Genomic DNA, 26,774 nt, shown 5'->3' with positions numbered 1-26,774 from the left:
TCAGGTGTCAAAATGGTCTTTCTCTGGTTTGTCGTGATGAGTTTCTCCTCTGGAATTCCAACATAACTTAATAATACAACAGTTCATATTTATTTTCCTGTCACATCTTCATTAAATCATATTTAGGGAGCTGGGTATGTTTAGCCTGGAGAAGAGAAGGTTAAGGGGTGATATGATAGCCATGTTCAAATATATAAAAGGATGTCATATAGAGGAGGGTGAAAGGTTGTTTTTCTGCTGCTCCAGAGAAGCGGACACGGAGCAATGGATTCAAACTACAAGAAAGAAGATTCCACCTAAACATTAGGAAGAACTTCCTGACAGTAAGAGCTGTTCGGCAGTGGAATTTGCTACCAGGGAGTGTGGTGGAGTCTCCTTCTTTGGAGGTCTTTAAGCAGAGGCTTGACAGCCATATGTCAAGAATGCTTTGATGGTGGCTTTTTTTTTTGCTTGGATATTAATTTCAATCTCTACCCTCTGCAGTCATCATAATTTGGTAAAAATTTCATTCATCTCTTCTGATGTTACATCAGCTTCCTTTGCTTGCTTTCAAACCTTTACACTGCTGTAAAGCTGTCTCCCATTTGCCGCCTGGTGTTTCTTTGTGTTTAGGTAAAAGTAATTCCAAGTCTTCTTCTGCAGTTTCTGTACATTTTTTCATCTGCTTTATATGTAGTCCAGTCTGCCTGGACATTCCACACAATTCATCTCTTAGCTCTGCTAGCTGTTCTTTGAACAGTCATTGCAAAAGATCAGGAATCAGTTAAGCATTCAATTTTGCCATGTTTGACTGGCTCTCTCTGCTTTCCAGAACGTATGACACTGATCAAATTCAGCTTTTGCTTTCAGTCAACTCAGCACAAACAGAGATGGAGAATTGCGAACAACATAAAGTAAAGGTTATAAGTGACTTCAGAGCTATTAACCGTTTTTCAAGGTAATCAATCAATGTAAGCTTTTTGATACATCTTCCAGGCTGTTATGTAATGTTCTTTTATCACCCAGAAGCTTGCTTCTTTAAAAATCCAATTCATATTCATTTCCAGTCTTAGTAATAGTTAAAAGGAGGTTTGCAGCCCAGCAGCCCTAATTTGAGGGCAATTATGGAGTGTGCAGGCTGAAGATTTTTCCTATTCCCCAACCCCACAGGTTTCTGTTCCCCTGGTGTGGTGATGAAGGCCTTCTGAGCAGGTGAGGCTTTAGCCTTTGTCCTCTCTTAAATAACCTCTCGTCACTGCATGATTATTTCTGCTGGCTGGAGCACCAGCAGTCAATGTCCAGCCTGCCGTTTCCTCCCCAGAAGTCGCCTGTCTACTGTTGTCCATGAGATTTAAGCTCCAGGCTGGATTATGGCAGCGCACTCTGTGGGACTCCCCTGAGGTCCATCCAGAGACTGCAGCTGGTGCAAAATGTGGCTGCTCATTGGGGCAGGGTATCGCCCACACATTACCCTGCTGTTGAAAGAATAGCATTGACGATGTCCAATGTGCTGGCTTTGGGGTATAAAGGCCTAAATAGCTCAAGACCAAGATACCTGAAAGATTGTGTCATCCTTTATATACCCACTTGATGGCCTTTTGCAGATACCATCTCATCAGGAGGGCTGTTCCATACCATAATAGCCTTGCACTTTATCACAAAAACCCTACGGTAATGATGCCGGTTTGGTTTCCACAATGTCCATGCCATGATGCTTTGGCAACACGGCAACAGGCCTTTTCTGCAGTGGCTCCCCATTTGTGGGATGCTCTCCCACAAGAGGCTCTCCTGGCACCTTCATTACATATCTTTAGGCACCAGGCAAAATCATTTCTCTGAAAGCAGGCCTTTGGCTGATTAACATTCTATGGCCTTTTAAATGTGTCAGTGGGAGGAGGATTATGGGTTTATTTTGCTTTTATTATGTAGGCTGTGTTTTCATTTTGTATTTTTATGTTGTGAACTGCCCTGGGATCATTGGATGAAGGATGATGATCATGATCATGATGTCAGTTTGCTCAGAAAAGAGAGGAGACTGGGAACAGCTGTTCTACTCCGTTTAGTTTGTACCTGACCAGCAAGGGCTCAGCATGGGCCACTTGACTCTAGATACACATAATCTCTGAATCTTATGAGGGAGCTACTTGCTCCGGAGAGGAAGACACCTGGTGTTCTGTTTTGAGCCACAGTCTCATGAGTGCAGAGGAAAACTAAGGCTTCAGTGGCAGCCTGGACACTCCACGCAGCGCTCAGCTAGAAGACTTGATAAGAGCAGAGCTCAAAACATTATTTTTCAGCAGCTGCTGCTCTGCCTCAGGCATTGATGGAGCAGGCAAGACGGTGGCTCTGCTAGGGCTGCTGAGCTGGGGTCCTCAGGGGGCAGCGTGGCAAGCATGCGCTGGAGAGGGACAGGCATGGCACACTCCTCTTGTGCAAGTGCTTCTGGGTTGGGATCTACCGTACGTCTGGGGCTGGCCCTGAGGACAATCTTTACTTCCAATCTGACATTCACAAAAACCAAGTCATTCATTTAGAATAATATTTGCTGGGGCGCTTAAATAAGATTGGATGCCATGGCTTTAAATAACATCAGCATTAACACCAACAAAATCTTAACAATGGGGTGGTAAGACTGTATGTTGATGGCATTTCCTTAGGGTTATAGCATTCCGTTTTACTCCCTGGGCCGCCTTTTAACATTGTTGCTCAACCAAGCCACTGAAAAACAATAGGGCTGTCTAAATGTAGAATTTGTAGGTACTGAAAGAAGGGGATTGTTTCAAGAACCATCTTCTGGTAACTCCTTATTAGACCATTCCCCAATAAATTTCTGATCTCAGACTTTGGGCTTCCCAGATTTGTATGTCCCCCAAGAACTGCTTTCCTTCCCATTCTTTGTTATAATAAATTGCTGCGCAAGGTGACATACCAGGGCTTAATTTACACTTATAAATACCTCATGCCCTCGGATCTCCTGTGGTCTAATACCAAAGGATATATTTAAGGTGCGTGGATAGATCCTGTTCCTCCAATCTAGACACTTTGTCTAGACTAGTGAACCATGTCATTGAATGTTTTAACATACCAGCTTGATAATATATTGTCAAACATGGGAATGAAGCGCCTCCATTCTCTTTCTCCCCCAATAGTGCACTGGCTTTAATTCTTGTATTGTTTTGACATTATAACTTGCTCATTTATTATACTTGTTTTAAAATGTTTTACGTATTTTTTAAAATGCATTTTTATCACAGAGCTGTTAGCTGCTCTTTTGTGAGAGCCAGGATATTAATATGAATAATTTTATTCTTGCCCTATTTGCTTTTAGTGACAATACCTCCTGTCGCAAATAATTCCAAAAGGTAGAATTATCCCTTATTTTTAAATTTCCCTTTTATTGTCAGAGGTCCTATTTTTAATTTTTAATCCAATGAATTGCCCTCCCGCAGTATCTCAAACATTTGTTACTCATTGAGGAATTGAGAACTTTAGCCAGGTTCTTTGCTTCACCATCCTGATTTACCTGACTTTGCAATTTGGCTGACATTTTAAGGCAGGGACAATCTGGTGCCTTGCAGACGTTGTTGGACTCCAGCTCCCATCGGCCCCATCTGGTCTGGCCAATGGTCAAGGATGATGGGAGCCAGTGTGGTGTAGTGGTTAAGAGTGGTAGACTCCTAATCTGGGGAACCGGGTCCGCGTCTCCGCTCCTCCACATGCAGCTGCTGGGTGACCTTGGGCTAGTCACACTTCTCTGAAGTTTCTCAACCCCACTCACCTCACAGAGTGTCTGTTGTGGGGGAGGAAGGGAAAGGAGATTGTTAGCCACTTTGAGACTCCTTCGGGTAGTGATAAAGCGGGATATCAAATCCAAACTCTTCTTCCTCTTAACATCTGGAGGGCAACATGTTGGACACCCTCAATTTAAGGAAAGGTGAACCAAAGCAGATATTGAGCCACTTGGCTTTCCTTTCTTGACAGGGCCTGCAGATTTCATTTTCAAGAAGCCAAGTCATACATGTGCTATTTACTCAAATACAAGTCACATGTTGGCATGGTGGGGTTTTTGATTCTGTTTATATTTCAATTATGATTACTGAATTTGGATGATGTGCCCACCCTAAGTATAATTTTCCAAGCTATTACACACCTGTGATTTGTTTTAAGAATTTATTATATGCTTTACAGTTTTTGTGTTCAGATAAGAATGATTATTCGTTTGACAACATACTGTAGCTGAAACGTAGTACTGTGTATGTGAATAACTAATAATAATAAAAAACCAAGCTTCATGGACTGGCAACCTAAGGGGTTAATGAAGATGGGACTGTACATTGTGCTCCCCCTGCACGTTCTTCCTCCCAGCCAAAGCAAACTTGGCTGCTCTGCCAAAAAGAAATCAAATCAAATCTGGTGGCGCTTTAGCTGACTGCTACGTCTGTGTGAAACAGTTTTTTTTCAGGACTTTGTCCTTGAGGAGGATGCCAACTTTGGCTTGCATTAAAAAATACCTGGGTGGATGAGCTTGCAGGGGTAAAGCTCCCCCTCCCAAGTTATTCTTTTACCATTAGCACAGGTTTGATGGTCAAGTGCCGCTGTACCACAACACACACTCCAGTTTTGTTGTGTTTTTTTAAAAAAAATATTAAAGATTTTAGTTTACAAAAATGTGTACATTGTCTCTTTTTCAAGTTGTGTTTTCTACAGATCAGTTTCATTTGTTGTGAGACATTAGTGTTAGGTTAGGAAGAAAAGAGGAGGGGAAGGGGAATGGCGAGTGGGGTGGTTGGTGTCACTTGTGTGGGTTCTTACTATTCGCTTGTTGTATTTCCTTGGTGGTAAGAGAGGTTGGGGTGGCCTAGGGTGTGGTTGGTTGTCTTTGGTTGTTTGTAGTGAGATTTGTTTTTGTGTGGTGGGTTTTGGGGTCAGGCTAGCAAAATTGATTTGTATGTTGACAGTGGATTTTGTTATCTTGTTGGGGTAGGTATGTGATAAACGGAAACCATACCAGGGTGAAGGCATCTTCTTCTATTTGTCCCTGTGTCAGTTTCACTTTATTGGTTAGTTTTTCTAGTAAGGCTGTTTCCCATACTATTTGATACCATTGGTCCAGGCTTACTCCTGACAGGTCTCTCCAGTGTCTGGCTATGATGCTTCTGGCTGCTGAGAGGAGGTGGGTTATGAGCTCTTTATAACATGCGTGGGCATTATTTTCTTGGAAGATGTTCAGTAGGGCCAGTTCTGGGGTGACCTCTAATATTTGCTTAGTTATTTTGCATATTTCTTATATGACTGATGTCCCAAAGAGTTGGATTTGGGGACATTCCCACCACATGTGGAGGTATGTGACTGTGGAGGTGCAGGCTCTCCAGCATTTTGGTGAGGCTCCTGGGCATATCAGCGCTAGTTTCTGTGGTGTTAGGTACCATCTGTGAGTGAGTTTCAGGGTGAGTTCTTTTCTTTTAGCTGAGATGGTCTCTGTTTGGTTAAGTCCCACTCTGAGTGTCTATACCTGGGACTTGGTATTAGGGAACCGGGACAGAGTAGGGAATCTGCTGGTGTGCCCCAAATTGCATATTTGGCACAAAGCATCTTTCTTCAACTTAGGATATGTGACAGCACGCTGCCCTTTCTGCAGATAGCCTGAACCCTGTTGCCTATGTCCTGGTTAACACCCAGAAGTGACTGGTGCAATGCTCTACATGTGAGATTGCCTTCAAAGACATCTTGGAAACTTCAAATTAGTCTAAAACATGGCAGCAAGATTGTTGACTGGAAGAGGTTGGTCAGAATATATCTCACCAACTCTTAAGCAGATTGTAGTTAGTTTCCAAGTGCAGTTCAAAATGTTGGTTTTGTGCCATGGCTTGGGACTTTGGTATCTAAATTAAAGCACTGACTTATCCCATACAAGACTGATGAGCAGCCTTCGCTGGGCATTCCTGCCACTGAAGTGGCATCCTCAGTTTGGAACTCTCCCCGCAGAATTTTCTTCTGGGCAACACCCGCTTAGCCTAACCTCAGCCATGAAGCTAAAACCTTGTTTTCCCAGGCTTAATATCAACAAATTCTCCTGTTATTGTCACTGACTGTACCTCATTTTACTGCCTCTGCTGCTGTTTTATCTGTTATCTGTGTTAGAATATTGTTTTAATACTGTCACTGTCATCTTGGTATTATTGTAAGCCAAATTGTAACTTTTCAGCTAAAAAGTGAGATATAAAAATGTTCCTGCTGTTGTCGTTGCTACTTCACTACTACAATGCCATGTTTAACTTGTTCTGTGAAATTGCCTTCCTGGTTTTTCCCTCAGACTTTTACTATTCCAACACATTTCTCTAGCACTGTGTCATTTATTCCATCCCTTTGGTGTTAAGACATTCAAGATCAGATTGCAGAAGTTACCCTGATTTTCCAATTGTAAACCATGTTGCTTGAACCATGTTTCAAAAAGGGTGTCCCTCATCATTTTTCATTTGAAAAATTAGGATGGTATTCCCTTTATTATTGCTATCTTACAACATCATACTACGGGGGGAAAATATTTATTATGTAGAAAAACTAAACTTTACATTGTGCACCTGCCAAATCAGTATCGAAAACTAACAAGAACAGATATTTTTCAGTTGAATTGTTCGTGGAAACAGGATCAGACTTAATCTCTATTGAATATAATTTCAGGAGAATGATGCCAATGCTGCATTACTCCTAAAGGAGAGGATGTAATACTTCATAGGAACTATGGAAAGAAAAGAGAAACGACATCTGGTGCATGATATAGCAGAGTGGGAATCAAGAACAATCCCCAAGAGCTTCTAGTAAAACAGTAGACAACATTGCAGCAATCATCAGTGTTGGCAGCATTATTTCTGTTGGCAGAAAACAAGGTCACTGAATGTCATAATCCTGTGGAATCTTGCAAGTTATGCTGGCACACTGGGCATGTAAGGTCATCCATCATGCAGTGTGTTTGCGGGAATCCAATCTCTTGTGCTCTCAAACAGTCCCAGCAATGATGTCAGAATGGCTCTCCCTCCCTCTCCAGCTTCAGTCTTTCGGAAAGATGCTCACCAAGGACTGTCAAAGGGCTAGCTTTGAACAAAGGATCCGATATAGTCTTGTGAAACTGTGCTACTTCCTGCATCCTAGAAAAAAGGGATAAAATGCATCAGATGATATGCTAACATTACAAGAGGCAAGTTAAAAGCACAGTTGTACCTTGGATCCCGAATGCCTTGCGAGTCAAACGTTTTGGCTCCCGAACATTCTTTGGAACCCAAACATCCGATGCGGCTTCTGATTGGCTGCAGGAGCTTCCTGCAGCCAATTGGAAGCTGTGCCTTGGTTTCCGAATGCTTTGGAAGTCAAATGGACTTCTGGAACCGATTCCATTCGATGTCTGAGGTACCACTGTACTACCAGTCTTTGAGTGAAGTAACTCAATGTATTCAGGTGGGGCTAACCTAACCTGGCTCTGACTAAACTTCCAGCACACCCCAGGTACAAAAAGGCATAAACTGGAGGATGTCATCTAGGCACATCTGCTGTGTGACTAATGGGGGTCAGTGTAAGAGACCTCACGAGGAAGAGTCATGTGCCAACAGCAGGACTCCCAACACCTGAAGATGTTCATTTCCAATTGTGTCTTCCATATTCCTTGAACGACTCAAATTTATTCTATGGAAATAGCATAACATACCCACTACAGTCTGAGTTCAATTAGACAGAGCCCTTTCCTTGCAGCTGTGCAGAGCACAGAACCAGGAGTTCACAAATAGGACCTTTCATTATATTCCTTTGAATGTGAATTACTTGATGGAAGACTGTAAACCAGGGCTTTGCTCCTAGGGTGGCTTGAGAAAAGTAAAATAAAATCAGGAGTGTGTCATGTACAGTGGTACCTTGGTTTACAACCATAATCTGTTCTGGAGGTCCTTTTGTAAACCAAAACAGGTTGTAACCCAAGGCGCTCTTTCGCCAATGGGGCTTCCAACAAAAATTTGCTTGTAATAAAAAAAAAATTGAATGGGTTGTAATCCAAAAAAAGTTTGCAAACCAGGACACGCACTTCCAGGTTTGACATGTTTGTAATCTACAACGTATGCAAACCAGAGTGTTTGCAAACCAAGGTACCACTGTATCTGGCAATAGCATTCTTCAGAGAAAAGTAAGAGCAAAAGTGTAGCTATGAATTTACAGGATTGCCCAAAATGTGCATTTGTTAATTTACAGGGAAATGAAGATGGTCTTGGCCAGGGTCTTATCAGCTCTGGGCTCTGCAGTGTGCTTAACTGCCTTATAAGCCAAGAAAAGCTTAACGTTTTAAACTTTTAAAAGGGGGGGGGCAGGAAATTGGGGGCCCTCTAACAATGTCTCTTAGCAGAAGAGCTCTCCAGATTTATTTGAAACACAATCTTATCTCCAGTGCTCTCGTTATAATATCTCGCTTGAATTTGCAAGAATCAAAGTTATATTAGCCAGGCACAATGGAATTTAGCTGGTGTATAGTTGCTACATGTGTTTTTGCAAACAACACTACTGGGTGGCTCTACTGAAGATAAGGGCAGTTCCGTAATTCTGCAAGCCTCATAAGGAGTATATGTGCTATCCAGCAGGGGTGTGCACTGAATTCAGACAAATCCTGAATCCAAGATGAAGTGTGGCACCTCAAAAAGGTTTGGGGCTTGTTGTAGGTGAAGTAGGATCTAGAACCCCTGAAGCATTTTGTGGGCCGTGGCAATTTAGATGTCAAAAAGCGACTGAAGACAAGCATATGCCAACAGCAGAACTAAGCTTATCATATAAGGAAAACACCAGAGTGGAATGCTGAGGGAAGGAAGAATAAACACCCACACTGGGAGAGTTATGTGAGAGATCGTTGTGACTAACAGGGCAAAGTTGTCATCAGAGGAACTGATTTTACCTGGAAATCCCCCTTGCCTCCACAAAAATTGGTGGACATGTTTCACTTCAGTTTGCCAGTTTTCTTATCCAGTGATCTCTCTTATGTATGCAGTTTTCAGAACATTTGTTCACAAAACATCAGGGGAGAACATGATTCCTTTTTTACTCATTCCAAAGAACCAAATTGGGGTCTGAACCAACTTTTGTGGTTGGTGCATACCCCTACTGATGCCCTGGCCTTTGGCTAGTGCAATAAAAGTTTATGAACCCTCCTCTTTGGGACCTGGACTGCCTTGTATTTTTCAGTTAACATTTTAGCGTTTATTCCTCTTCCATGCACAACATTTCCCAAATTAGCTGCTTTGGATAAACAGGATGGTGTTGCGTCGGTGAGTACAATCATTTTCTTGACCTGTGGACTTTTCTCTGGCACGAACAGAACTAAGGTTACAGAACTCTGCCAGAAGAGGGAGGGGGGAAGAAGAGAACAGGATATTGGCGCAGCCTTGGCTAAATTCTTAGGAAGTGCCCACCCCTATCCCCTGCAATCCATGAACAAAAATACCCAAGAGGAACCAGGAAAATTGCCAAATTTTTCATTAGCAAAGCCCACTTATGCAGCAGAGCCCGTGGCCCCCGGCAAGTGAGTCATCAGATCAGTGAGACACAGACTGAGAGCTTCCCAAGGACAAATGGACTTGCCCAAACGTTTTGCTTCTGCAAAAGCACAGCAGGAAGGACTCACTCAGTCCGACATCTAAAGGCATGGAAGGTTCTGAAGAAGCAGATGACATCCCAACACCCAGCAAGAGACCATGGTGTCTCTTCAGAGAAATAGACCAAACAGGAAAGAAGGAGGAGTGGCGTTATATGTCAGGGATGTGTATACCTGTGAAGAAATCCAGGATTTAAAACTTCAAAGCCAAATTGAGAGTATCTGGGTCAAAATTAAGGGAGAGAAAAATAACAGTGATCTCATTGTGGGAGTTTACTATAGACCCCCAAGCCAAACTGAGGACACAGATGATGCCTTCCTGGAACAGATGACCAGGCATTCAAAAGGAGGTGAGATAGTAGTAATGGGGGATTTCAACTATCCTGATATTTGTTGGATGTCAAACTCAGCCAAGAGCATTAGGTCAAACAGATTCCTCACTGGCCTTGCAGACAATTTCATTGTCCAGAAAGTGGGAGAAGCAACAAGAGGATCAGCCATTTTAGATCTGGTACTAACCAATAGTGATGACCTGGTTAGTGGGGTAGAAGTGGCAGGATCATTAGGTGGGAGTTCAAACAAATAGCCAGCATGTGTAGAGGCAAAGTCAGAAAAGCTAAAGCACAGAATGAACGCAGGCTTGCTGGAGAGGTTAAGAGCAACAAAAAAGGTGTTTATGGGTATGTCCGTAGCAAAAGGAAGAACAAGGAAACAGTGGGGTGACTTAGAGGAGAAGATGGTGAAATGCAAATAGGGGACAAAGAAAGAGCAAAACTCCTCAATGCCTTCTTTGCCTCAGTCTTCTCCAAAAAAGAAAACAATGCCCGACCTGAAGAATATGGAGCAGATGATTCAGCAGGGGAAACACAGCCCAGAACAAGTAAGGAGGTAGTACAAGAATACTTGGCTAGTTTAGATGTATTCAAGTCTCCAGGGCCAGATGAACTACATCCAAGAGTATTAAAAGAACTGGCAGAGGTGATTTCAGAACCACTGGCAATAATCTTTGAAAATTCCTGGAGAACAGGCGAAGTCCCAGCTGACTGGAGGAGGGCAAATGTTGACCCTATTTTCAAAAAGGGGAAAAGAGAGGACCCAAACAATTACCGCCCAGTCAGCCTGACATCAATACCAGGAAAGATTCTAGAACAGATCATTGAGCAAATGGTCTGTGAGCACCTAGAAAGGAACGCTGTGATCACTAAAAGTCAGCATGGGTTTCTGAAAAATAAGTCATGTCAGACTAATCTGATCTCATTTTTTGACAGAATTACAAGCCTGGTAGATGAAGGGAATGCTGTGGATATAGCCTATCCTGATTTCAGCAAGGCCTTTGACAAGGTGCCCCATGATATTCTTGTAAAGAAGCTGGTAAAATGCAGGCTAGACAATGCTAACATTCAGTGGATTTGTAACTGGCTGACTGACCGAACCCAAAGGGTGCTCATCAATGGCTCCTCTTCATCCTGGAGAGAAGTGACTAGTGGGGTGCCACAGGGTTCTGTCTTGGGCCCAGTCTTATTCAACATCTTTATCAATGACTTGGGTGATGGGCTTGAGGGCATCCTGATCAAGTTTGCAGATGACACCAAATTGGGAGGGGTGGCTAACACCCCAGAGGATAGGATCACACTTCAAAATGACCTTAACAGGTTAGAGAACTGGGCCAAAGCAAACAAGATGAATTTTAACAAGGAGAAATGTAAAGTACTACACTTGGGCAAAAAAATTGAAAGGCACAAATACAGGATGGGTGACACCTGGCTTGAGAGCAAGCAGTACATGTGAAAAGGATCTAGGAGTCTTGGTAGACCACAAACTTGACATGAGTCAGCAGTGTGATGCAGCAGCTAAAAAAGCCAATGCAATTCTGGGCTGCATCAATAGGAGTATAGCATCTAGATCAAGGGAAGTAATAATCCCACTGTATTCCGCTCTGGTCAGACCTCACCTGGAGTACTGTGTCCAGTTCTGGGCACCACAGTTCAAGAAGGATACTGACAAGCTGGAACGTGTCCAGAGGAAGGCAACCAAAATGGTCAAAGGCCTGGAAACGATGCCTTATGAGGAACGGCTTAGGGAGCTGGGTATGTTTAGCCTGGAGAAGAGAAGGTTAAGGGGTGATATGATAGCCATGTTCAAATATATCAAAGGATGTCATATAGAGGAGGTAGAAAGGTTGTTTTCTGCTGCTCCAGAGAACGGACACGGAGCAATGGATTCAAGCTACAAGAAAGAAGATTCCACCTAAACATTAGGAAGAATTTCCTGACAGTAAGAGCTGTTCAGCAGTGGAACTTGCTGCCAAGGAGTGTGGTGGAGTCTCCTTCTTTGGAGGTCTTTAAGCAGAGGCTTGACAGCCATCTGTCAGGAATGCTTTGATGGTGTTTCCTGCTTGGACTGGATGACCCTTGTGGTTTCTTCCAGCTCTATGATTCTGATTCAGCTGCTGTTTTCAAAAGGGGAGCTATGATTTAGAGGCCCCGATGATCAACAGAATTGCTTCTGTAATTTTGAAATTCTGAAATTGCTTCTGTAATTCTGAAATTGCTTCTGTAATGAAGTGCTCTCTGCGGGATTTAATTTTCACTTGGTTAGGATGGGAGGCCTTGGATGGGGGATGTGCAGTTGCCTATCTGGAGAAAGAGAAAGAAAGAAAGAAAGAAAGAAAGAAAGAAAGAAAGAAAGAAAGAAAGAAAGAAAGAGCAAGCAACCCCACACATTTCACCATGCATTGGAGGCACCAACATGGGATGCTGGGATTGTTAAGTGGCAGCAGAGTTTCTCGAAAATTATGGGCTGGTGTCCATACTGCTACTTCAGAGTTTGTGTCTGCTGCTGGTTGAGCAGAGGAGCATGATTTCACGACATGAAAGGCAAGACAGGTTTAAGGCAAGACAGGTTTTGACTTTGCTGCCCAGAAGGGCTTCTTGTGACTGTCCCACCATTACTCACAAGACTTTGCGTTTCTGGGTTGATTTCATCTGACAAAAGTTAGTCAGCAGCATCTTCTTTGCTGGGCTGAAGAAAACAAAAACTAAGTATTAATTGAGAACAATATTGACACCAAAGGCCTGTCAAAAACATTGCCGTGTACAGCACCTTCCGCTTGGGCTTCCAGCCACTCCAGGCCCCCTTCCCTTCTCAAGCCCCCCCCTCCAGCTCCAGGACTTACCTAGTATTCTGTGGCCACAGAGACCTTTGGGGTTTTACAAATGATTTTTTGTCCTTCTACAAACTCTGAATTTTCTATTTCTCTCTCATAAACTACAGCAGCTAACAAAATAGATGTTAAATTATTACAGCAAAACATTTTGGCTTCTGCCAAGGCTGAACCCTTTGATTCATGTCAGAGCAACAGAAGCCAAAATGATTTGTCGTGAGAATGTTGTGTCTTCTGCTTTGTTACGCACTGTTATAAATACATACTTTAGTGATTAACTGCATTCTTTCATGATCTAGCACAAACCTGTCAAAACTACTGTCTGATTATTAAAAAAATGTCTATATTAAAATAGTGCTGAGATGAAATCCTCCACTGAGAACTCCAAAATTGGGGGCACTTTTGCTGCCCCCACCCTTTAAGGTTTCACTGCAAGGAGGCTGCCATCGCCCCTCCCTCCCGCCAGGTATGCTCTGGGATGACTCTGCAGCAAGAGCCTTCTGAGGAAGCCAGCACATCACCCAGGAGAAGATGGCCTACAGTTTCTGAAGAGACAACAGAAAATCTGCAGGCCGTTGCTCCAAACCTTCAAAGCAAATTGCACTGTTCTCGTTACTTCTAGAAACATAAAACATTGGTTCCTAGTGAAGTAATCCCAGGTGAAACACATATTATTCAAGAATAAGACTATATTATTATTATTATTATTATTATTATTATTATTATTATTATTATTATTATTTATACCCCGCCCTCCCCAGCCAAGGCCGGGCTCAGAGCAATTAACACCAAATATAAAGCAACTAGTTAAAATACAATTCAACAACAAGACTAAATACATTAAAATTAAAAATGCAGCCTCATACAAAAGGGAAAGAGAAAGGGAATCATAGAATCATAAAGTTGGAAGAGACCACAACTGTTGACTCATGTCAAGTTTGTCATCTACTGTGAGGGACGAGGGATACAGGGAAGTCCCTCCCATCTTAAGTTCCAGCCCATCCCCAAGCGCGGGAGAGAGTAAGGAGAGCTCTGCCTCCAGCGGAGAGTCAGGAAGTGGTGTCCGAGGCTCAGGCAAGGTTGTGGAGCCCAGGCCGCAGGTGGGACAGGAAGTAGGACGCACAGGGGGGAGGCCAATTCCCCCAACTCCCGAATTGCGACGCAAACGTAGGGGGAAGAGGTTGGGTCTGCCAAAGCTGTGGTGCTGGAAGAAAACGCGCCAATCGCCATTCGGGAGTTCAGACACCTCACCTTAAGGATGCATTTTTACTGCTCTGAACACTGTAAATAATCAGCACTTAATAAAAACCTTAAAAGACCATGCTGGAGTCGTTACTCTAGAGTAGCCATACCAGGCCCTCTGACAGCAACTCCCGAATCTTTTTTTTGGCTACTTTGGAGTGCAGCGATGAGCGCTCAAGAGGCTGAGCATTGGAGGCTGGAGGCCGAAGCAGCGAAGCAGGAGCTGCAGAACCTCACAGCGCACGCACAGCAGCAATTGCATGCCGCTCAGGAGGAAGCGCGAGGGGCGCAGGAGGAGCTGAACAAGCTGGTGGACCAGGTGAGGACAAAAGAGGAGACTGAGAAACAGCTAAGGGTGATGGTTTTGGACCTACAGAAGAAGTTGGAAGAGGAGAAAGCCGCTAGAGGTGGGGGGGTGCCCCAGCCGCAGCTAGTCCAAGTGAGAAGGGGACAGAGCCTAGTCACCAAGTTTAGCGGCGACCCTAGGGAGTACCTAGGATTCGAGACAGAAATAAATTATGCGCTGGAATTGCATGCAGCAGAATTCCCAGATGACGCGCACAGAGTCTCCTTTATCATAGAGCATTTGACGGGGGCCGCCCGAGAATGGGTAAGACCGCTCATCGCGCAAAAAAATCCTTGCATGAAGAACGCAAAATTATTTCTAGAAGCTTTAAAAATAATGTACGCTAGTGACAGTGAAATGGAGGCCACTAAAGAGGAGCTTCATAACTTAACACAAGGAAAATCGACAGTTAGGGACTACTGGGCGAGATTCACCATGCTGGTGCACAAACTGGGGTGGGATCTGCAAAGTGAGCCAGTGAAATCAGCCTTCTACATGGGTTTGCACGCAGACGTTAAGGATGAGCTGGCAAGAGGTCCCAAACCGCGAACTATGGATGAGTTAAGCAAAGCGGCGCTAGCGGTGGGGGTGAGACAGGAATCCAGATGGAATGACAAACAAGCGACGCGCGCAGCAAAACCTTGGTTCCCACGCTCCCAGGACAGACCACATCACCAAACCCCACCCCAGGGCCCGCCCCCACACCCGCCCAGGCCAAGCCCAGAGCCGGAACCGATGGAGATCGGAGGAGCGCGCGCGCGGGCTTTTCAAACCCCGGCGGCGCCAAGACGCAAGGAGGGAAGAGGCGGGAATTGCTTTCTCTGCAACTCCCCCAGGCATCGCGTCAGAGACTGCCCTCATCGCAGAGAGTGGCTAGGAAAGGCGGGAACGGTTGTACCTTCCCCAGCTGACGCAGCACCACAGCAGGGAAACGAGACAGCCTGGCTGCAGGAGACAAGGGGGAGCGGCCAGGCACAGTCAGCAGACAACAGCCCCCGCCCGCCCACCCGCACAGAGAGGAGCACAGCCAGCCCACCCCTCCCAGAGCAGGAGTGGTTCTAGAAGTCACGCTCACGCTCCCAAATGGCTATCCCCTGACAGTCCTCGCCTTAATTGACAGTGGTGCCTCAGCCAACTTCTTCTCGAGAAACTTTGCGGAAGAGCACCAGATCCAACTTCTGCAGCTGGATTTTCCCCTGCACGTGGCCACCATTGACGGCAGAGAGCTGCTGGGAGGGGCCATCACGCATCAAACCCCCCCCATGAGAATGACGGTGGGAAGGCACTCAGAGACACTGGCTTTCAACGTCACAACCATCTCAGACCCCCCCATCGTCTTGGGCATGAGCTGGCTGACGCGCCACGACCCCTCCATAAGTTGGCACCAGAGATGCATCACTTTTGGATCGGACTTTTGTCTGGAACATTGCATGCAGCACCAACCAGGGGAGGGGCCTCCGATAGCCACGGTGGCCACCATGCACGTCAAGGGGGGTGAGGCAATACCCAAGCCGTACTGGGACCTGCAGGAGGTCTTCAGCGAAGCGGAGTCCGACCACCTACCCCCACACAGGCCTTTTGACTGCCAGATCAACCTGGTGCCAGGGGCAACTATACCCCCAGCCAAGCTGTACGCCATGTCAGATCAGGAACTGGAGGATCTGCGCGCTTTCATCGACAAGTACCTCAAGCGGGGGTTCATCAGAGAAAGCAAGGCAGCAGGGGGCAGCCCGGTCTTCTGGGTGGACAAGAAAGACACGCAACAGCGCCGTCTGGTGGTGGATTTTAGACGGCTGAATTCGGTGACAGAGCCAATGGCTTTCCCCATGCCCAGAGTGGATGATCTCCTGACAGCGGCACGCAGGGGCAAGATCTTCACCAAGCTCGACCTAAGAGGGGCGTACAACTTGATTAGGATCCGGGAGGGTGATGAATGGAAAACCACGATGTTCACGCCTCTGGGCTCTTTTGAATATCTGGTGATGCCCTTCGGGTTGCAAGGGGGCTCAGCATGCTTCCAGGCCTTCATGCACCACGTCCTGGGGTCCCTCCTCTTCAAGAACTGCTTGGTCTTTCTGGATGACATCCTTATCTACTCCAATGACCCAGTGCAGCATGTGAAGGATGTCAGGGAGGTGTTGCAGCGCCTGAAGGACAACCACCTGTATGTGAAGCTGGAGAAGTGCAAGTTTCACACCAAAGAAGTGGACTTCCTAGGCTACAAGCTGTCAGACAAGGGGCTGGCGATGGACAAGGACAAGGTGCAGGCCATCCTGGACTGGCACAGCCCCAGGACGCGCAAAGATGCCCAACGCCTACTAGGCTTCGCGAACTTCTACAGGAAGTTCATCAAGAACTTCTCTCGCGTCACGGCTCCTATCACCGACTGCCTGAGAGGCAAGCAGAAGTTCCGGTGGACACCAGAGGCGCAAGCAGCGTTCGAAAGCCTCAAGAGGGTATTCGCTTCAGACCAGCACCTGTTCCACGTGGTGCAGGATGCGCCCCTACGCCTGGAGACAGATGCTTCGGACAAGGCTCTGGGAGCGATTCTGTTGCAACTGGACGCCAACAGAGAGTGGAGACCCTGTGCCTTCTTCTCCAGGAAGCTGACCCAGCCGGAACGCAACTACACAGTGTTTGACAGGGAACTTCTCGCGATCCACGCTGCGTTCCAGCACTGGCGACACTTCCTGGTGGGCGCCAAGCACCCCATCCAGGTGTGCACAGACCACAAGAACCTGGAGTTCTGGAGAACTGCCAGGGTGCTCAACCAGCGGCAGATACGGTGGGCAGAGTTCTTCTCGAACTTCAACTTCTCCATCCACTACATCCCGGGAGAGCAGAATGTCAGGGCGGATGCCCTCTCCCGCAAGCCAGAGTACATGGAGGAGGAGTTGCCACCGGCACCCAGGCATATTTTCCCCCCATCAGCATGGTCCTGCGGAGCAACAGTGGTGAGCGAGGCAGAACTCACAGCACTGACAGCAGCTGATGAATTTGCCACCCGCATCTTCAGAGAACTGAGAGGGGGGGGGAGCAGGCCAAAGACTTTGAGGAAAGGAGGGGTTTGCTTTTTTACAAGGGAGCCCTGTACCTGCCAACCAAACAGCTGAGAGGTAAGGCCCTCAAGCAGATGCACGACAACCCAACGGCGGGTCATTTTGGAAGGGACAAAACCACTCACCTAGTCATAAGACACTTCTGGTGGCCAGGGGTGCGGGAGGATGTTCGGGATTATGTAAGGGGATGTGACACCTGCCAGCGAGCAAAGGTGGTCAGAGCGCCACCAGCTGGTTTGCTGGAGCCCTTAGCCACACCGCACAGGCCGTGGGAAGTAGTGTCCATGGACTTCATCACAGACCTGCCGTCGTCCAGGGGCAAGACCGCAGTGTTGGTGGTGGTGGACCTCATGTCCAAAATGTGCCACTTTATACCGTGTGCCAGGGCGGTCTCGGCAGAAGAGACGGCCAAACTGTTTGTTGACCACGTATTCAGACTGCATGGATTGCCTTTAAGGGTTATTTCGGATCGTGGCCGCCAATTTGTTTCCAGGTTCTGGAGGCGGCTCATGAACCTCCTGCAGGTGGAGGTCAGCTTGTCGACGGCTAGGCACCCGCAAACCAATGGACAGGCGGAGCGGGTCAACGCCATTCTGCAGCAGTACCTGAGATGTTACGTCAGCCAGAGGCAAACGGACTGGGTGGATCGCCTGCCACTGGCAGAATTTGCCTACAACAATGCGGTGCACGTCTCCACAGGGGTGTCGCCCTTTAAGGCCAACTACGGGCGCGACCTCAGATCTTTCCCGGAGAGGGAGGGGGAGGAGGAGGAAGAGGGCCCACAGGCAGAGGATTGGGCAGAGGACCTGGAGACGGTGCACCAGCAGCTCAGAGAACACTTGGAGAGGGCCAAGGAAGCGTACAAGAAGGGGGCAGATCGCCACAGGCGACCGGGAGAGGTCATCAGGGTGGGGGACAAGGTTTGGTTATCCTCGGAAGGTCTTCCCACCAGGGGGCGATGCAAGAAGTTAGCACCCAGGAGGCTGGGCCCCTTCACGGTCACGCAACAGGTCAACCCGGTAGCCTTCAGGCTAGCACTGCCGGAGGACATGAGAGTGCACCCAGTGTTTCATAGATCGCTGCTGTCGCCGTACAGGGAAAGTACCAGGTTCAGGGACAGCGATCAGCCTCCAGAGGGAGGGGGGGAGACGGGAGACGCCCGACAGCTCAATGAGGCAACTGAGATTTTAGACTCAAGGAGAGGGGTGAGAGGACTGGAGTACCTGATAGCATGGGAGGACACTCCGCCGTCCCACAATGAGTGGATACCGGCCACAGAAGTACCTGAGGAATTTTTAGTGGAAGAGTTCCACGCCCTGTTCCCCCACAGGCCCAAGCCCTGGCACATGGAAAGGGAGGGAGAGGGGGAGGGGCAGGAGGAAGGGATAGCAGGCAGCAGCTCTCCATGGAGATGGGAAGCGGAATTTGAGGACACGGAAGAAGAGGTGTGGGTTTCACCGAGGTCAACGACGTCAGAGGCAGGAGAGGACTGGCAGAACATTTTTACTCCCACCAGCTCTGACGCCACTGACTTCTTGGGATTCCCGTCTTCTCAGGGGGAAGGAGAAAGATCGCAGGATTGGGGGGAAATTTTTACACCCACAGGCTCGGATGCCACAGACTTCTTGGGGTTTCACTCGTCCCCAGCAAGCGGAGAGCCACTAGGAAGGGGGGGAGAGGAGCCTGGGAGGGGGATGGATGTGAGGGACGAGGGATACAGGGAAGTCCCTCCCATCTTAAGTTCCAGCCCATCCCCAAGCGCGGGAGAGAGTAAGGAGAGCTCTGCCTCCAGCGGAGAGTCAGGAAGTGGTGTCCGAGGCTCAGGCAAGGTTGTGGAGCCCAGGCCGCAGGTGGGACAGGAAGTAGGACGCACAGGGGGGAGGCCAATTCCCCCAACTCCCGAATTGCGACGCAAACGTAGGGGGAAGAGGTTGGGTCTGCCAAAGCTGTGGTGCTGGAAGAAAACGCGCCAATCGCCATTCGGGAGTTCAGACACCTCACCTTAAGGATGCATTTTTACTGCTCTGAACACTGTAAATAATCAGCACTTAATAAAAACCTTAAAAGACCATGCTGGAGTCGTTACTCTAGAGTAGCCATACCAGGCCCTCTGACATCTACCAAGACTCCTAGATCCTTTTCACATGAAATCCACTGAATGGTAGCATAGTCTAGCCTGCATTTTACCAGCTTCTTTACAAGAATATCATGGGGCAACTTGTCAAAGGCCTTGCTGAAATCAGGATAGGCTATATCCACAGCATTCACTTCATCTACCAGGCTTGTAATTCTGTCAAAAATGAGATCAGATTAGTCTGACATGACCTATTTTTCAGAAACCCATTTTCTGAAAATGGGGGAGGGGATCAGGTTGGCTCCAGGCCAAATGCCAGGCTGAACAACTCTGTCTTACAGGCCCTGCGAAAAGAAATCAGGTCCTGCAGGGCGCTGGTTTCAGGAGACAGAGCGTTCCACCAGGTCGGGGCCAGTGTTGAGAAGGCCCTGGTTCTGTTGAGGCTAATCTGATTTCCTTTGGGCCCGGGACCTCTAAGGTGTTACTATTTATGGACCTTAAGGTCCTCCGCGGGGCATACCGGGAGAGACGGTCCCGTAAGTACGAGGGTCCTAGGCAGTAAAGGGCTTTAAAGGTCAAAACCAGCACCTTAAATCTGACCCTGTACTCCACCGGGAGCCAATGCAGCTGGAAAAGCACTAGGCAAATATGCTCCCATGGCAGGGTCCCCGTGAGGAGCCTCGCTGCAGCATTCTGCACCCGCTGGAGTTCCTGGGACAGTTTCAAGGGCAGCCCCGCGTAGAGCGAATTACAGTAGTCCAGCCTGGAGGTGACCGTCGCATGGATCACTGTGGCCAGGTCGGGGTGGGAAAGGATTAAATTTAAGACTACTCTCTAAGCTTCTCATTACAGACTTGAATCAATGTATTACCAGACTTCAGGTTAATCCAAAGTTCTCTGTGAGATCAAATGCACGTGACATAATAATAATAATAATAATAATAATAATAATAATAATAATAATAAACAATAATAAACAATAATAAACAATAATTTATTATTTATACCCCGCCCATCTGGCTGGGTTTCTCCAGCCACTCTGGGCGGCTTCCAACCGAATATTAAAAACAATACAGCATCAAACATTAAAAACTTCCCTAAACAAATGTGGCCTGTAACTAACCCAAGAAATAAGACTTATTCACATATACAGCTGTCTGTGCCACTTGTGGAAACTTGCCTCAGGTGTCTGTGATGTGCTGCTGGGATGCCCGCCTCCTCATTTTTATTTATTCATCATGAAAGGCACCCTTGTTTCATTACATGTTTCAGACTTCATTCATTATAAATCAGAATAAAACCTCAATTGAATGCACTTATCCCCAGCAGGGGATCACATTTCTAGAGAATCTGATCTTCTGTGACTAAAAGCTGACAAATCATTGGGAGTATAATTCCTCATTTATGCAATAACCGTAATCCTCTAAAAAATTGTGCTGATTAAATAGCACATGCAACAGATTCAGACTGAGCAACCAGAACAGCCCCTGCACAAAGGAGGAACTGCAAAGTGGATTTACCACAAGAAAGAGCAGCAACCATTTCCTAGACTTTGAACTAACTTGTAGCTGCTTCGAAATAAAAGAATTCAATGTGGAATATAAAAATTTTATTTGAGCCTCTAGGCTTGGTTATGAACCTTAAACATCTCTCCCCACCCTTGCCCACATTAAAATGATTCTGACCATTTCATTCTGAAGTTCATTCCTTTTCATGACTGTTTAGCACAATCATTTCTGGAGCATCCTTGAGAAACTGAATAGGGTTTGTGTCAATCTGAAAGGCGGCGGGGGGGGGGGAGAGTTTCCACCCTTTGAAAAATTAAACCTGTAGTGTTCCTGTCATGCTTTTACCTAGAGTCACTTCCTTGCCACCCCCACCCCCCCGCTAGTGGGTGAGGGACACAAGAGCATTCTCAGCACTCCCAGAGCAGATGTGCCAAGACTTAAAGAATGGCATGCACAGTTAAAACTGCACAAGTCAAGCTCCAATCAAGCCCAAGAGCTTGAGAAATATTTTTGCGCCAGGTCTGCTTGGGTTGCCCTTAGAATCCTGACAAGACAGAAGTACTGTTCTTGGGGGATAGGAGGCGGGCAGGCGTGGAGGACTCCCTGGTCCTGAATGGTCCTGAATGGAACTGTGCACAGCTGTCCATGGAGGCGCAGGTCAATTCTGTGTCCAGGGCAGCTGTCTATCAGCTCCATCTGGTACGCAGGCTGAGACCCTACCTGCCCGCGGACTGTCTCACGAGAGTAGTGCATGCTCTGGTTATCTCCCGCTTGGACTACTGTAATGCGCTCTACGTGGGGCTACCTTTGAAGGTGACCCGGAAACTGCAATTAATCCAGAATGCGGCAGCTAGACTGGTGACTGGGAGTGGCCGCCGAGACCACATAACACCGGTCCTGAAAGACCTACATTGGCTCCCAGTACGTTTCCGAGCACAATTCAAAGTGTTGGTGCTGACCTTTAAAGCCCTAAACGGCCTCGGTCCAGTATACCTGAAGGAGCGTCTCCTCCCCCATCGTTCTGCCCGGACACTGAGATCCAGCGCCGAGGGCCTTCTGGCGGTTCCCTCAATACGAGAAGCCAAGTTACAGGGAACCAGGCAGAGGGCCTTCTCGGTAGTGGCGCCCACCCTGTGGAATGCCCTCTCACCAGAGGTCAAAGAGAATAACAATTACCAGACCTTTAGAAGGCATCTTAAGGCAGCCCTGTTTAGGGAAGCTTTTAATGTTTGATGGATTTCTGTATTTTAATATTTTGTTGGAAGCCACCCAGAGTGGCTGGGGGAACCCGGCCAGATGGGCGGGGTATAAATAATAAAGAATTATTATTATTATTATTATTATTATTATTATTATTATTAATATTATTATTTCCAGCTAAGCTGCCTTGCTTGGAGCTTGACTTGCAGAGTTTTAACCAGCCTGCCTACAGCTGTGCATGGCTGGAATAACACACGTCAAATGCACATTAGAGGAAGGATTGCTGCCGTTCTTTAAGTCCCCACCACAGGGGTGAGGACTCTCTGACTAAGGGGCCAACATGGCTTTCCAGGCTTCTCTAGCTGACCGTGGGGACTCTCCCAAGGCCAGATTGCCCCTCAGCCCCACACCCTCTGGCCTCTCCTGCTTGGGGGTTTCAGCTGCCTGGAATGTGTTCTTGAAATGCAACGGAAGCATTTCGCCTCCTGTGCAAAGATGATGTTTTGCCTCTGGCCCCACCCCCACAGGCATGTGGCCTCTGCAAGGTTGACCAGCAGGGGATGTGGTCCTCAAGCTGAAAGAGGTCTACTGCCCTGAGCCCATGTGCAGTAGTGCTTAACGTGTTGGACTGTGACCTGAGGGACCAGGCTTTAAATCCGCTCTTGGCCAGGAACTCCTTGGGTGGCCTAAGCCAGTTACTGTTGTAAGGAAGCAACATGTATGGCACTTTGAGATCCTTGGAGAAAAGGCAAAATATAAATGCAATAAATAAAAATAAATTACGATACCCTGGATCTACTGGCTTAAAGTGTCTGAACTGTTTCTAAGTTAGCCAACAGTAACACAATTCCCAGAGGGAATCCAACACAAAGCAGACAAAAAACAAGCAAACTTTTTTTGGTGTAAGTTGACGTCTCAAAAATGAGTTATTTTAGGAAACCAGTTGCTAGGTTTTCTGAGAGACAGTCTTTGTTTATACATTTATCAAACAATAACTTTGAAGACAAGGTCCTGCTACATGTTTTTTCTGTATTATGTTTTTTCTGTATACATGTTTTTTCTGTATTATATTTCTTGTTTTCTCTTCTTTTTAAGTATTAACATACCATTTTTGTAATATTAACATTGTAATGAAAAGTATAACAAATAACCAAAGATAAGAACTTATCCTATTCAAAATAGGTTTTAATCATGAAAGCAAATGAGAGGGGATATAAACAAAATAACTCAGACAGCTGTAAATTGTAAGCAACAATCCATTAGATTTGAAAGGTTTCTGAATTTTTTCCCACTGGGAAAAAAGCTATCAAAAAACATGAGCGAATTCACACAACCACTGAAAATGTCAATCTGAAAATGTCAATACTAAAATGCCTTATTCTGTGGTAAATCAAAGGAAGCAAGACTTTCCCATACCAACAGTGCTTTGAGCAGAAGTCCTAAACATCTTTTCAAGCAGGGAAGTAAGTCCTGTTGAGCCCTGTGGGAAACTGGAATTGTTAGACAGAGTGTCTAACACAGGTTTCTTAGACAAAGTATCTCTTAAAGAGTCACAACAGGAAGAAAGCCACACAACTGAAGACTCCAGAACGGCTAAATGCCTAAACCAAGTTTGACAACAAGACATTTTAGAGCAGGGCTGAAGAACCCGTGTCATTCCAGATGTTGCCAGATTTCCACCATCCCTGATCATTGAGCAAGCTCTCTAAGGCTGATGGAGCACAACACCAGGAAGGCAAAAGCCTCTCACACGCCAATTCTAAAGCTTACAATAAAATATGTTCTTAAGAAACATGCATCTGTGACGAGAATTTAATTTTAGCTCCTATTTATAAAGTAAAAAGAATTAGGAACTGAGAGGTCAGTGGAACTCCTGCTCTGAGACAAGATCATAGGCATGTGAACTTTTAATGAAAACCTTGTGTGGATGTAGAGCAACTTCATTGTACCCGCTTGGCACTCACTTGCAAATATTTTCTAAGCATCAAGTTCAGTGCTCAGTGACTGAAAATCTTGCTCTTCAAATACTTATCATCATAACTAATTTTCTTTTCTCCTTTGCCTTCAAAGGTTTCCATGGCTTCCTGGGGCAGTTAATGTGACTATTCAAATAAGAGAAGATTCTCAAATGGCGCAAGAAATCAATCACTAAGACTTTCAGTGTCAGCTAGTAAAAAGTGGAATGGAAGGACTCCACCAGGATTTACTTTGCTATACAATCGTACCTTGGTTTTCAAACGCCTTGGTACTCGTACATTTTGGCTCCCGAACGCCACAAATCTGCGGCCAATTGGAAGCCGTGCCTTGGTTTTTGAACAGTTTCGGGAGTCAAACAATCTCCCGGAATGCATTAAGTTTGAGAACCAAGGCACCACTGTATATAGTAGCCATATTTCTATAACCCTAATGAATATACCTTACAACACCTTCTAGAAATGACACCAAAGAAGGATGTTCTTCTCATTATAGATTAGAATGCTAAAGTAGGGAATCAAGAGATAAAAGGAACAACTGGCAAGTTTGGCCTTGGAGTTCAAAACGAAGCAGGGCAAAGGCTAATCCTATATAATAAAGTCCCTGTGTTTCTGCATCCAGATTCCGTGTGTCCCGTTTTTCACGCTACTGAGCATGTGCCCCAGGGACACAGGGATTGGACGCAGAGACTGCACGCACACACACACACACACACACACACACACACACACAAACACACTCTCCCCACCCCACCCCCACCCCTCTGCCCTGCACTGGTTCAATAAGCAGTTAAAACAGAGGCCACCAGGTGGAAGGCAGGAGCAGGCAGCAAGGCCCCTAAGCAGGGCAGGCCCTCTCTCAACGTGCCCAAGGGCCTGAGGAGGAAGCCGGGACGACCAAAAAATCGAGGCCCCGGCTTCTCCTCACTAACAGGCCCAAAATTGAGGCCCAAACAGCGCAAGCAACCGGGAGACCCCCGCTGGGCTGGAACGGCCAGGAAAGGCGCGGGGAGGCCACCGAATCCTCAGCGCCAACCGCGGGACCCTCAGAAAGTGCTGGGGCGGGCGCAAGCCCCCCGGAGGGCAAAGCTCCCTCCCGGACGCACCAGGCGACTGAAAAACAGCCGCGGAGGCCAACAAAAGTAGCGGGAGCCACCACCCCCGAAAAACTGGGCGTACAACCCGGAGCAGCTGCCCGGGCCGTCCAGGAGCCAGAATTCGGCCACTGGGCCCTGGCAGCAGCAGCGCTATTGATGGGGAAAAATTAGGAACCAAACGGCAGGCGCAAAAAGTGCGCGAAAACAGGGTGGGGAGGGATCCGCACTCCAAACACAAGCTTCGGAGGGGGTAAAGGAAGAAATACCCCCCGCACCCCCCAGCCGAGCTGTAAAGGTAAAAAAAGGGGGGGACTTTGGCTTGGGGTTTGGGAATGGGGGGCAGAAAATTAGGGATAAATTAAGGATCAAAGGGAGGGGGGAAGGAACAATCAATTAGACAAGGAATAAAAGCCCCCCACGCGCCACTGCCATCGAAAAAGGGCGAATGTTCTAGCGCCCATTTATTAAGCGGGCTGAATGACACTAGTAGAGAATAAGCTGGTCATCACAAACACACTTTCCAAACAACACAAGAGACAACTATACACATGGACATCACCAGATGGGCAGCATCGAAATCAGATTGATTATATTCTCTGCAACCAAAGATGAAGAAGCTCTATACAATCAGCAAAAACAAGACCTGGAGCTGACTGTAACTCAGATCATCAGCTTCTTATAGCAAAATTCCAGCTTAAACTGAAGAAAGTAGGAAAAACCACTGGGCCAGTAAGACACAATCTAAATCAAATCCCTTATGAATACACAGTGGAAGTGAGGAACAGGTTTAAGGATTTAGATTTGGTGGACAGAGTGCCTGAAGAACTATGGACGGAGGCTAGTAACATTATACAGGAGGCAGCAACGAAAACCATCTCAATTAAAAGGAAATGCAAGAAAGCAAATTGGCTGTCCAATGAGGCCTTACAAATAGCGGGAGAGAGAAGGCAAGCAAAATGCAATGGAGATAGTGAAAGATACAGGAAATTGAATGCAGATTTCAAAAAAAATAGCAAGGAGAGACAAGAGGGTCTTCTTAAATGAGCAATGCAAAGAAATAGAGGAAAACAACAGAATGGGAAAAACCAGAGATCTGTTCAAGAAAATTGGAGATATGAAAGGAACACTTCGTACAAAGACTACCATAATAAAGGACAAAAGTGGAAAGGACCTAACAGAAGCAGAAGACATCAAGAAGAGGTGGCAAGAATACACAGAGGAATTATACCAGAAAGATATGGAGGTCTCGTACACCCCAGGTAGTGTGGTTGCTGACCTTGAGCCAGACATCTTGGAGAGTGAAGTCAAATGGGCCTTAGAAAGCACTGCTAATAACAAGGCAGGTGGAAGTGATGATATTCCAGCTGAACTATTTAAATTTTTAAAAGATGATGCTGTTAAGGTCAATATGCCAGCATTATGCCAGTCCAATAAAGAAGGCTGATCGCCGAAGAATTGATGCTTTTGAATTATGGTGCTGGAGGAGACTCTTGAGAGTCCCATGGACTGCAAGA

The 26,774-nt window shown here is 46.5% G+C and overlaps 1 protein-coding gene across 2 annotated transcripts in view; it reads right to left on the bottom strand.

The window, feature by feature from the left end:
• Window positions 1–6,508: 6,508 nt before the first annotated feature.
• The window catches only part of SLX9 (SLX9 ribosome biogenesis factor), a 50,913-nt gene continuing 30,647 nt past the window's right edge, over window positions 6,509–26,774 (bottom strand). Inside the window, exons 5-6 of one of the 2 annotated variants that reach the window (XM_035139828.3) lie at window positions 12,554–12,619; window positions 6,509–7,124 (exon numbers count right to left, since the gene is read on the bottom strand). In XM_035139828.3, coding sequence (XP_034995719.1) covers window positions 6,998–7,124; window positions 12,554–12,619 — 193 coding nt within the window. In that variant the 3' untranslated portion in view covers window positions 6,509–6,997. The remainder of the gene's footprint in view (window positions 7,125–12,553; window positions 12,620–26,774) is intronic. The other variant, XM_088675760.1, reaches the window with a different exon arrangement.

Source organism: Zootoca vivipara, chromosome 1, assembly GCF_965207765.1.
Source record: "Zootoca vivipara chromosome 1, rZooViv2.hap1.1, whole genome shotgun sequence".
Lineage (NCBI taxonomy): Eukaryota > Metazoa > Chordata > Lepidosauria > Squamata > Lacertidae > Zootoca > Zootoca vivipara.
Note: the sequence above shows the minus strand (reverse complement) of the source record. Positions and strands in the feature narration are given on the sequence as shown.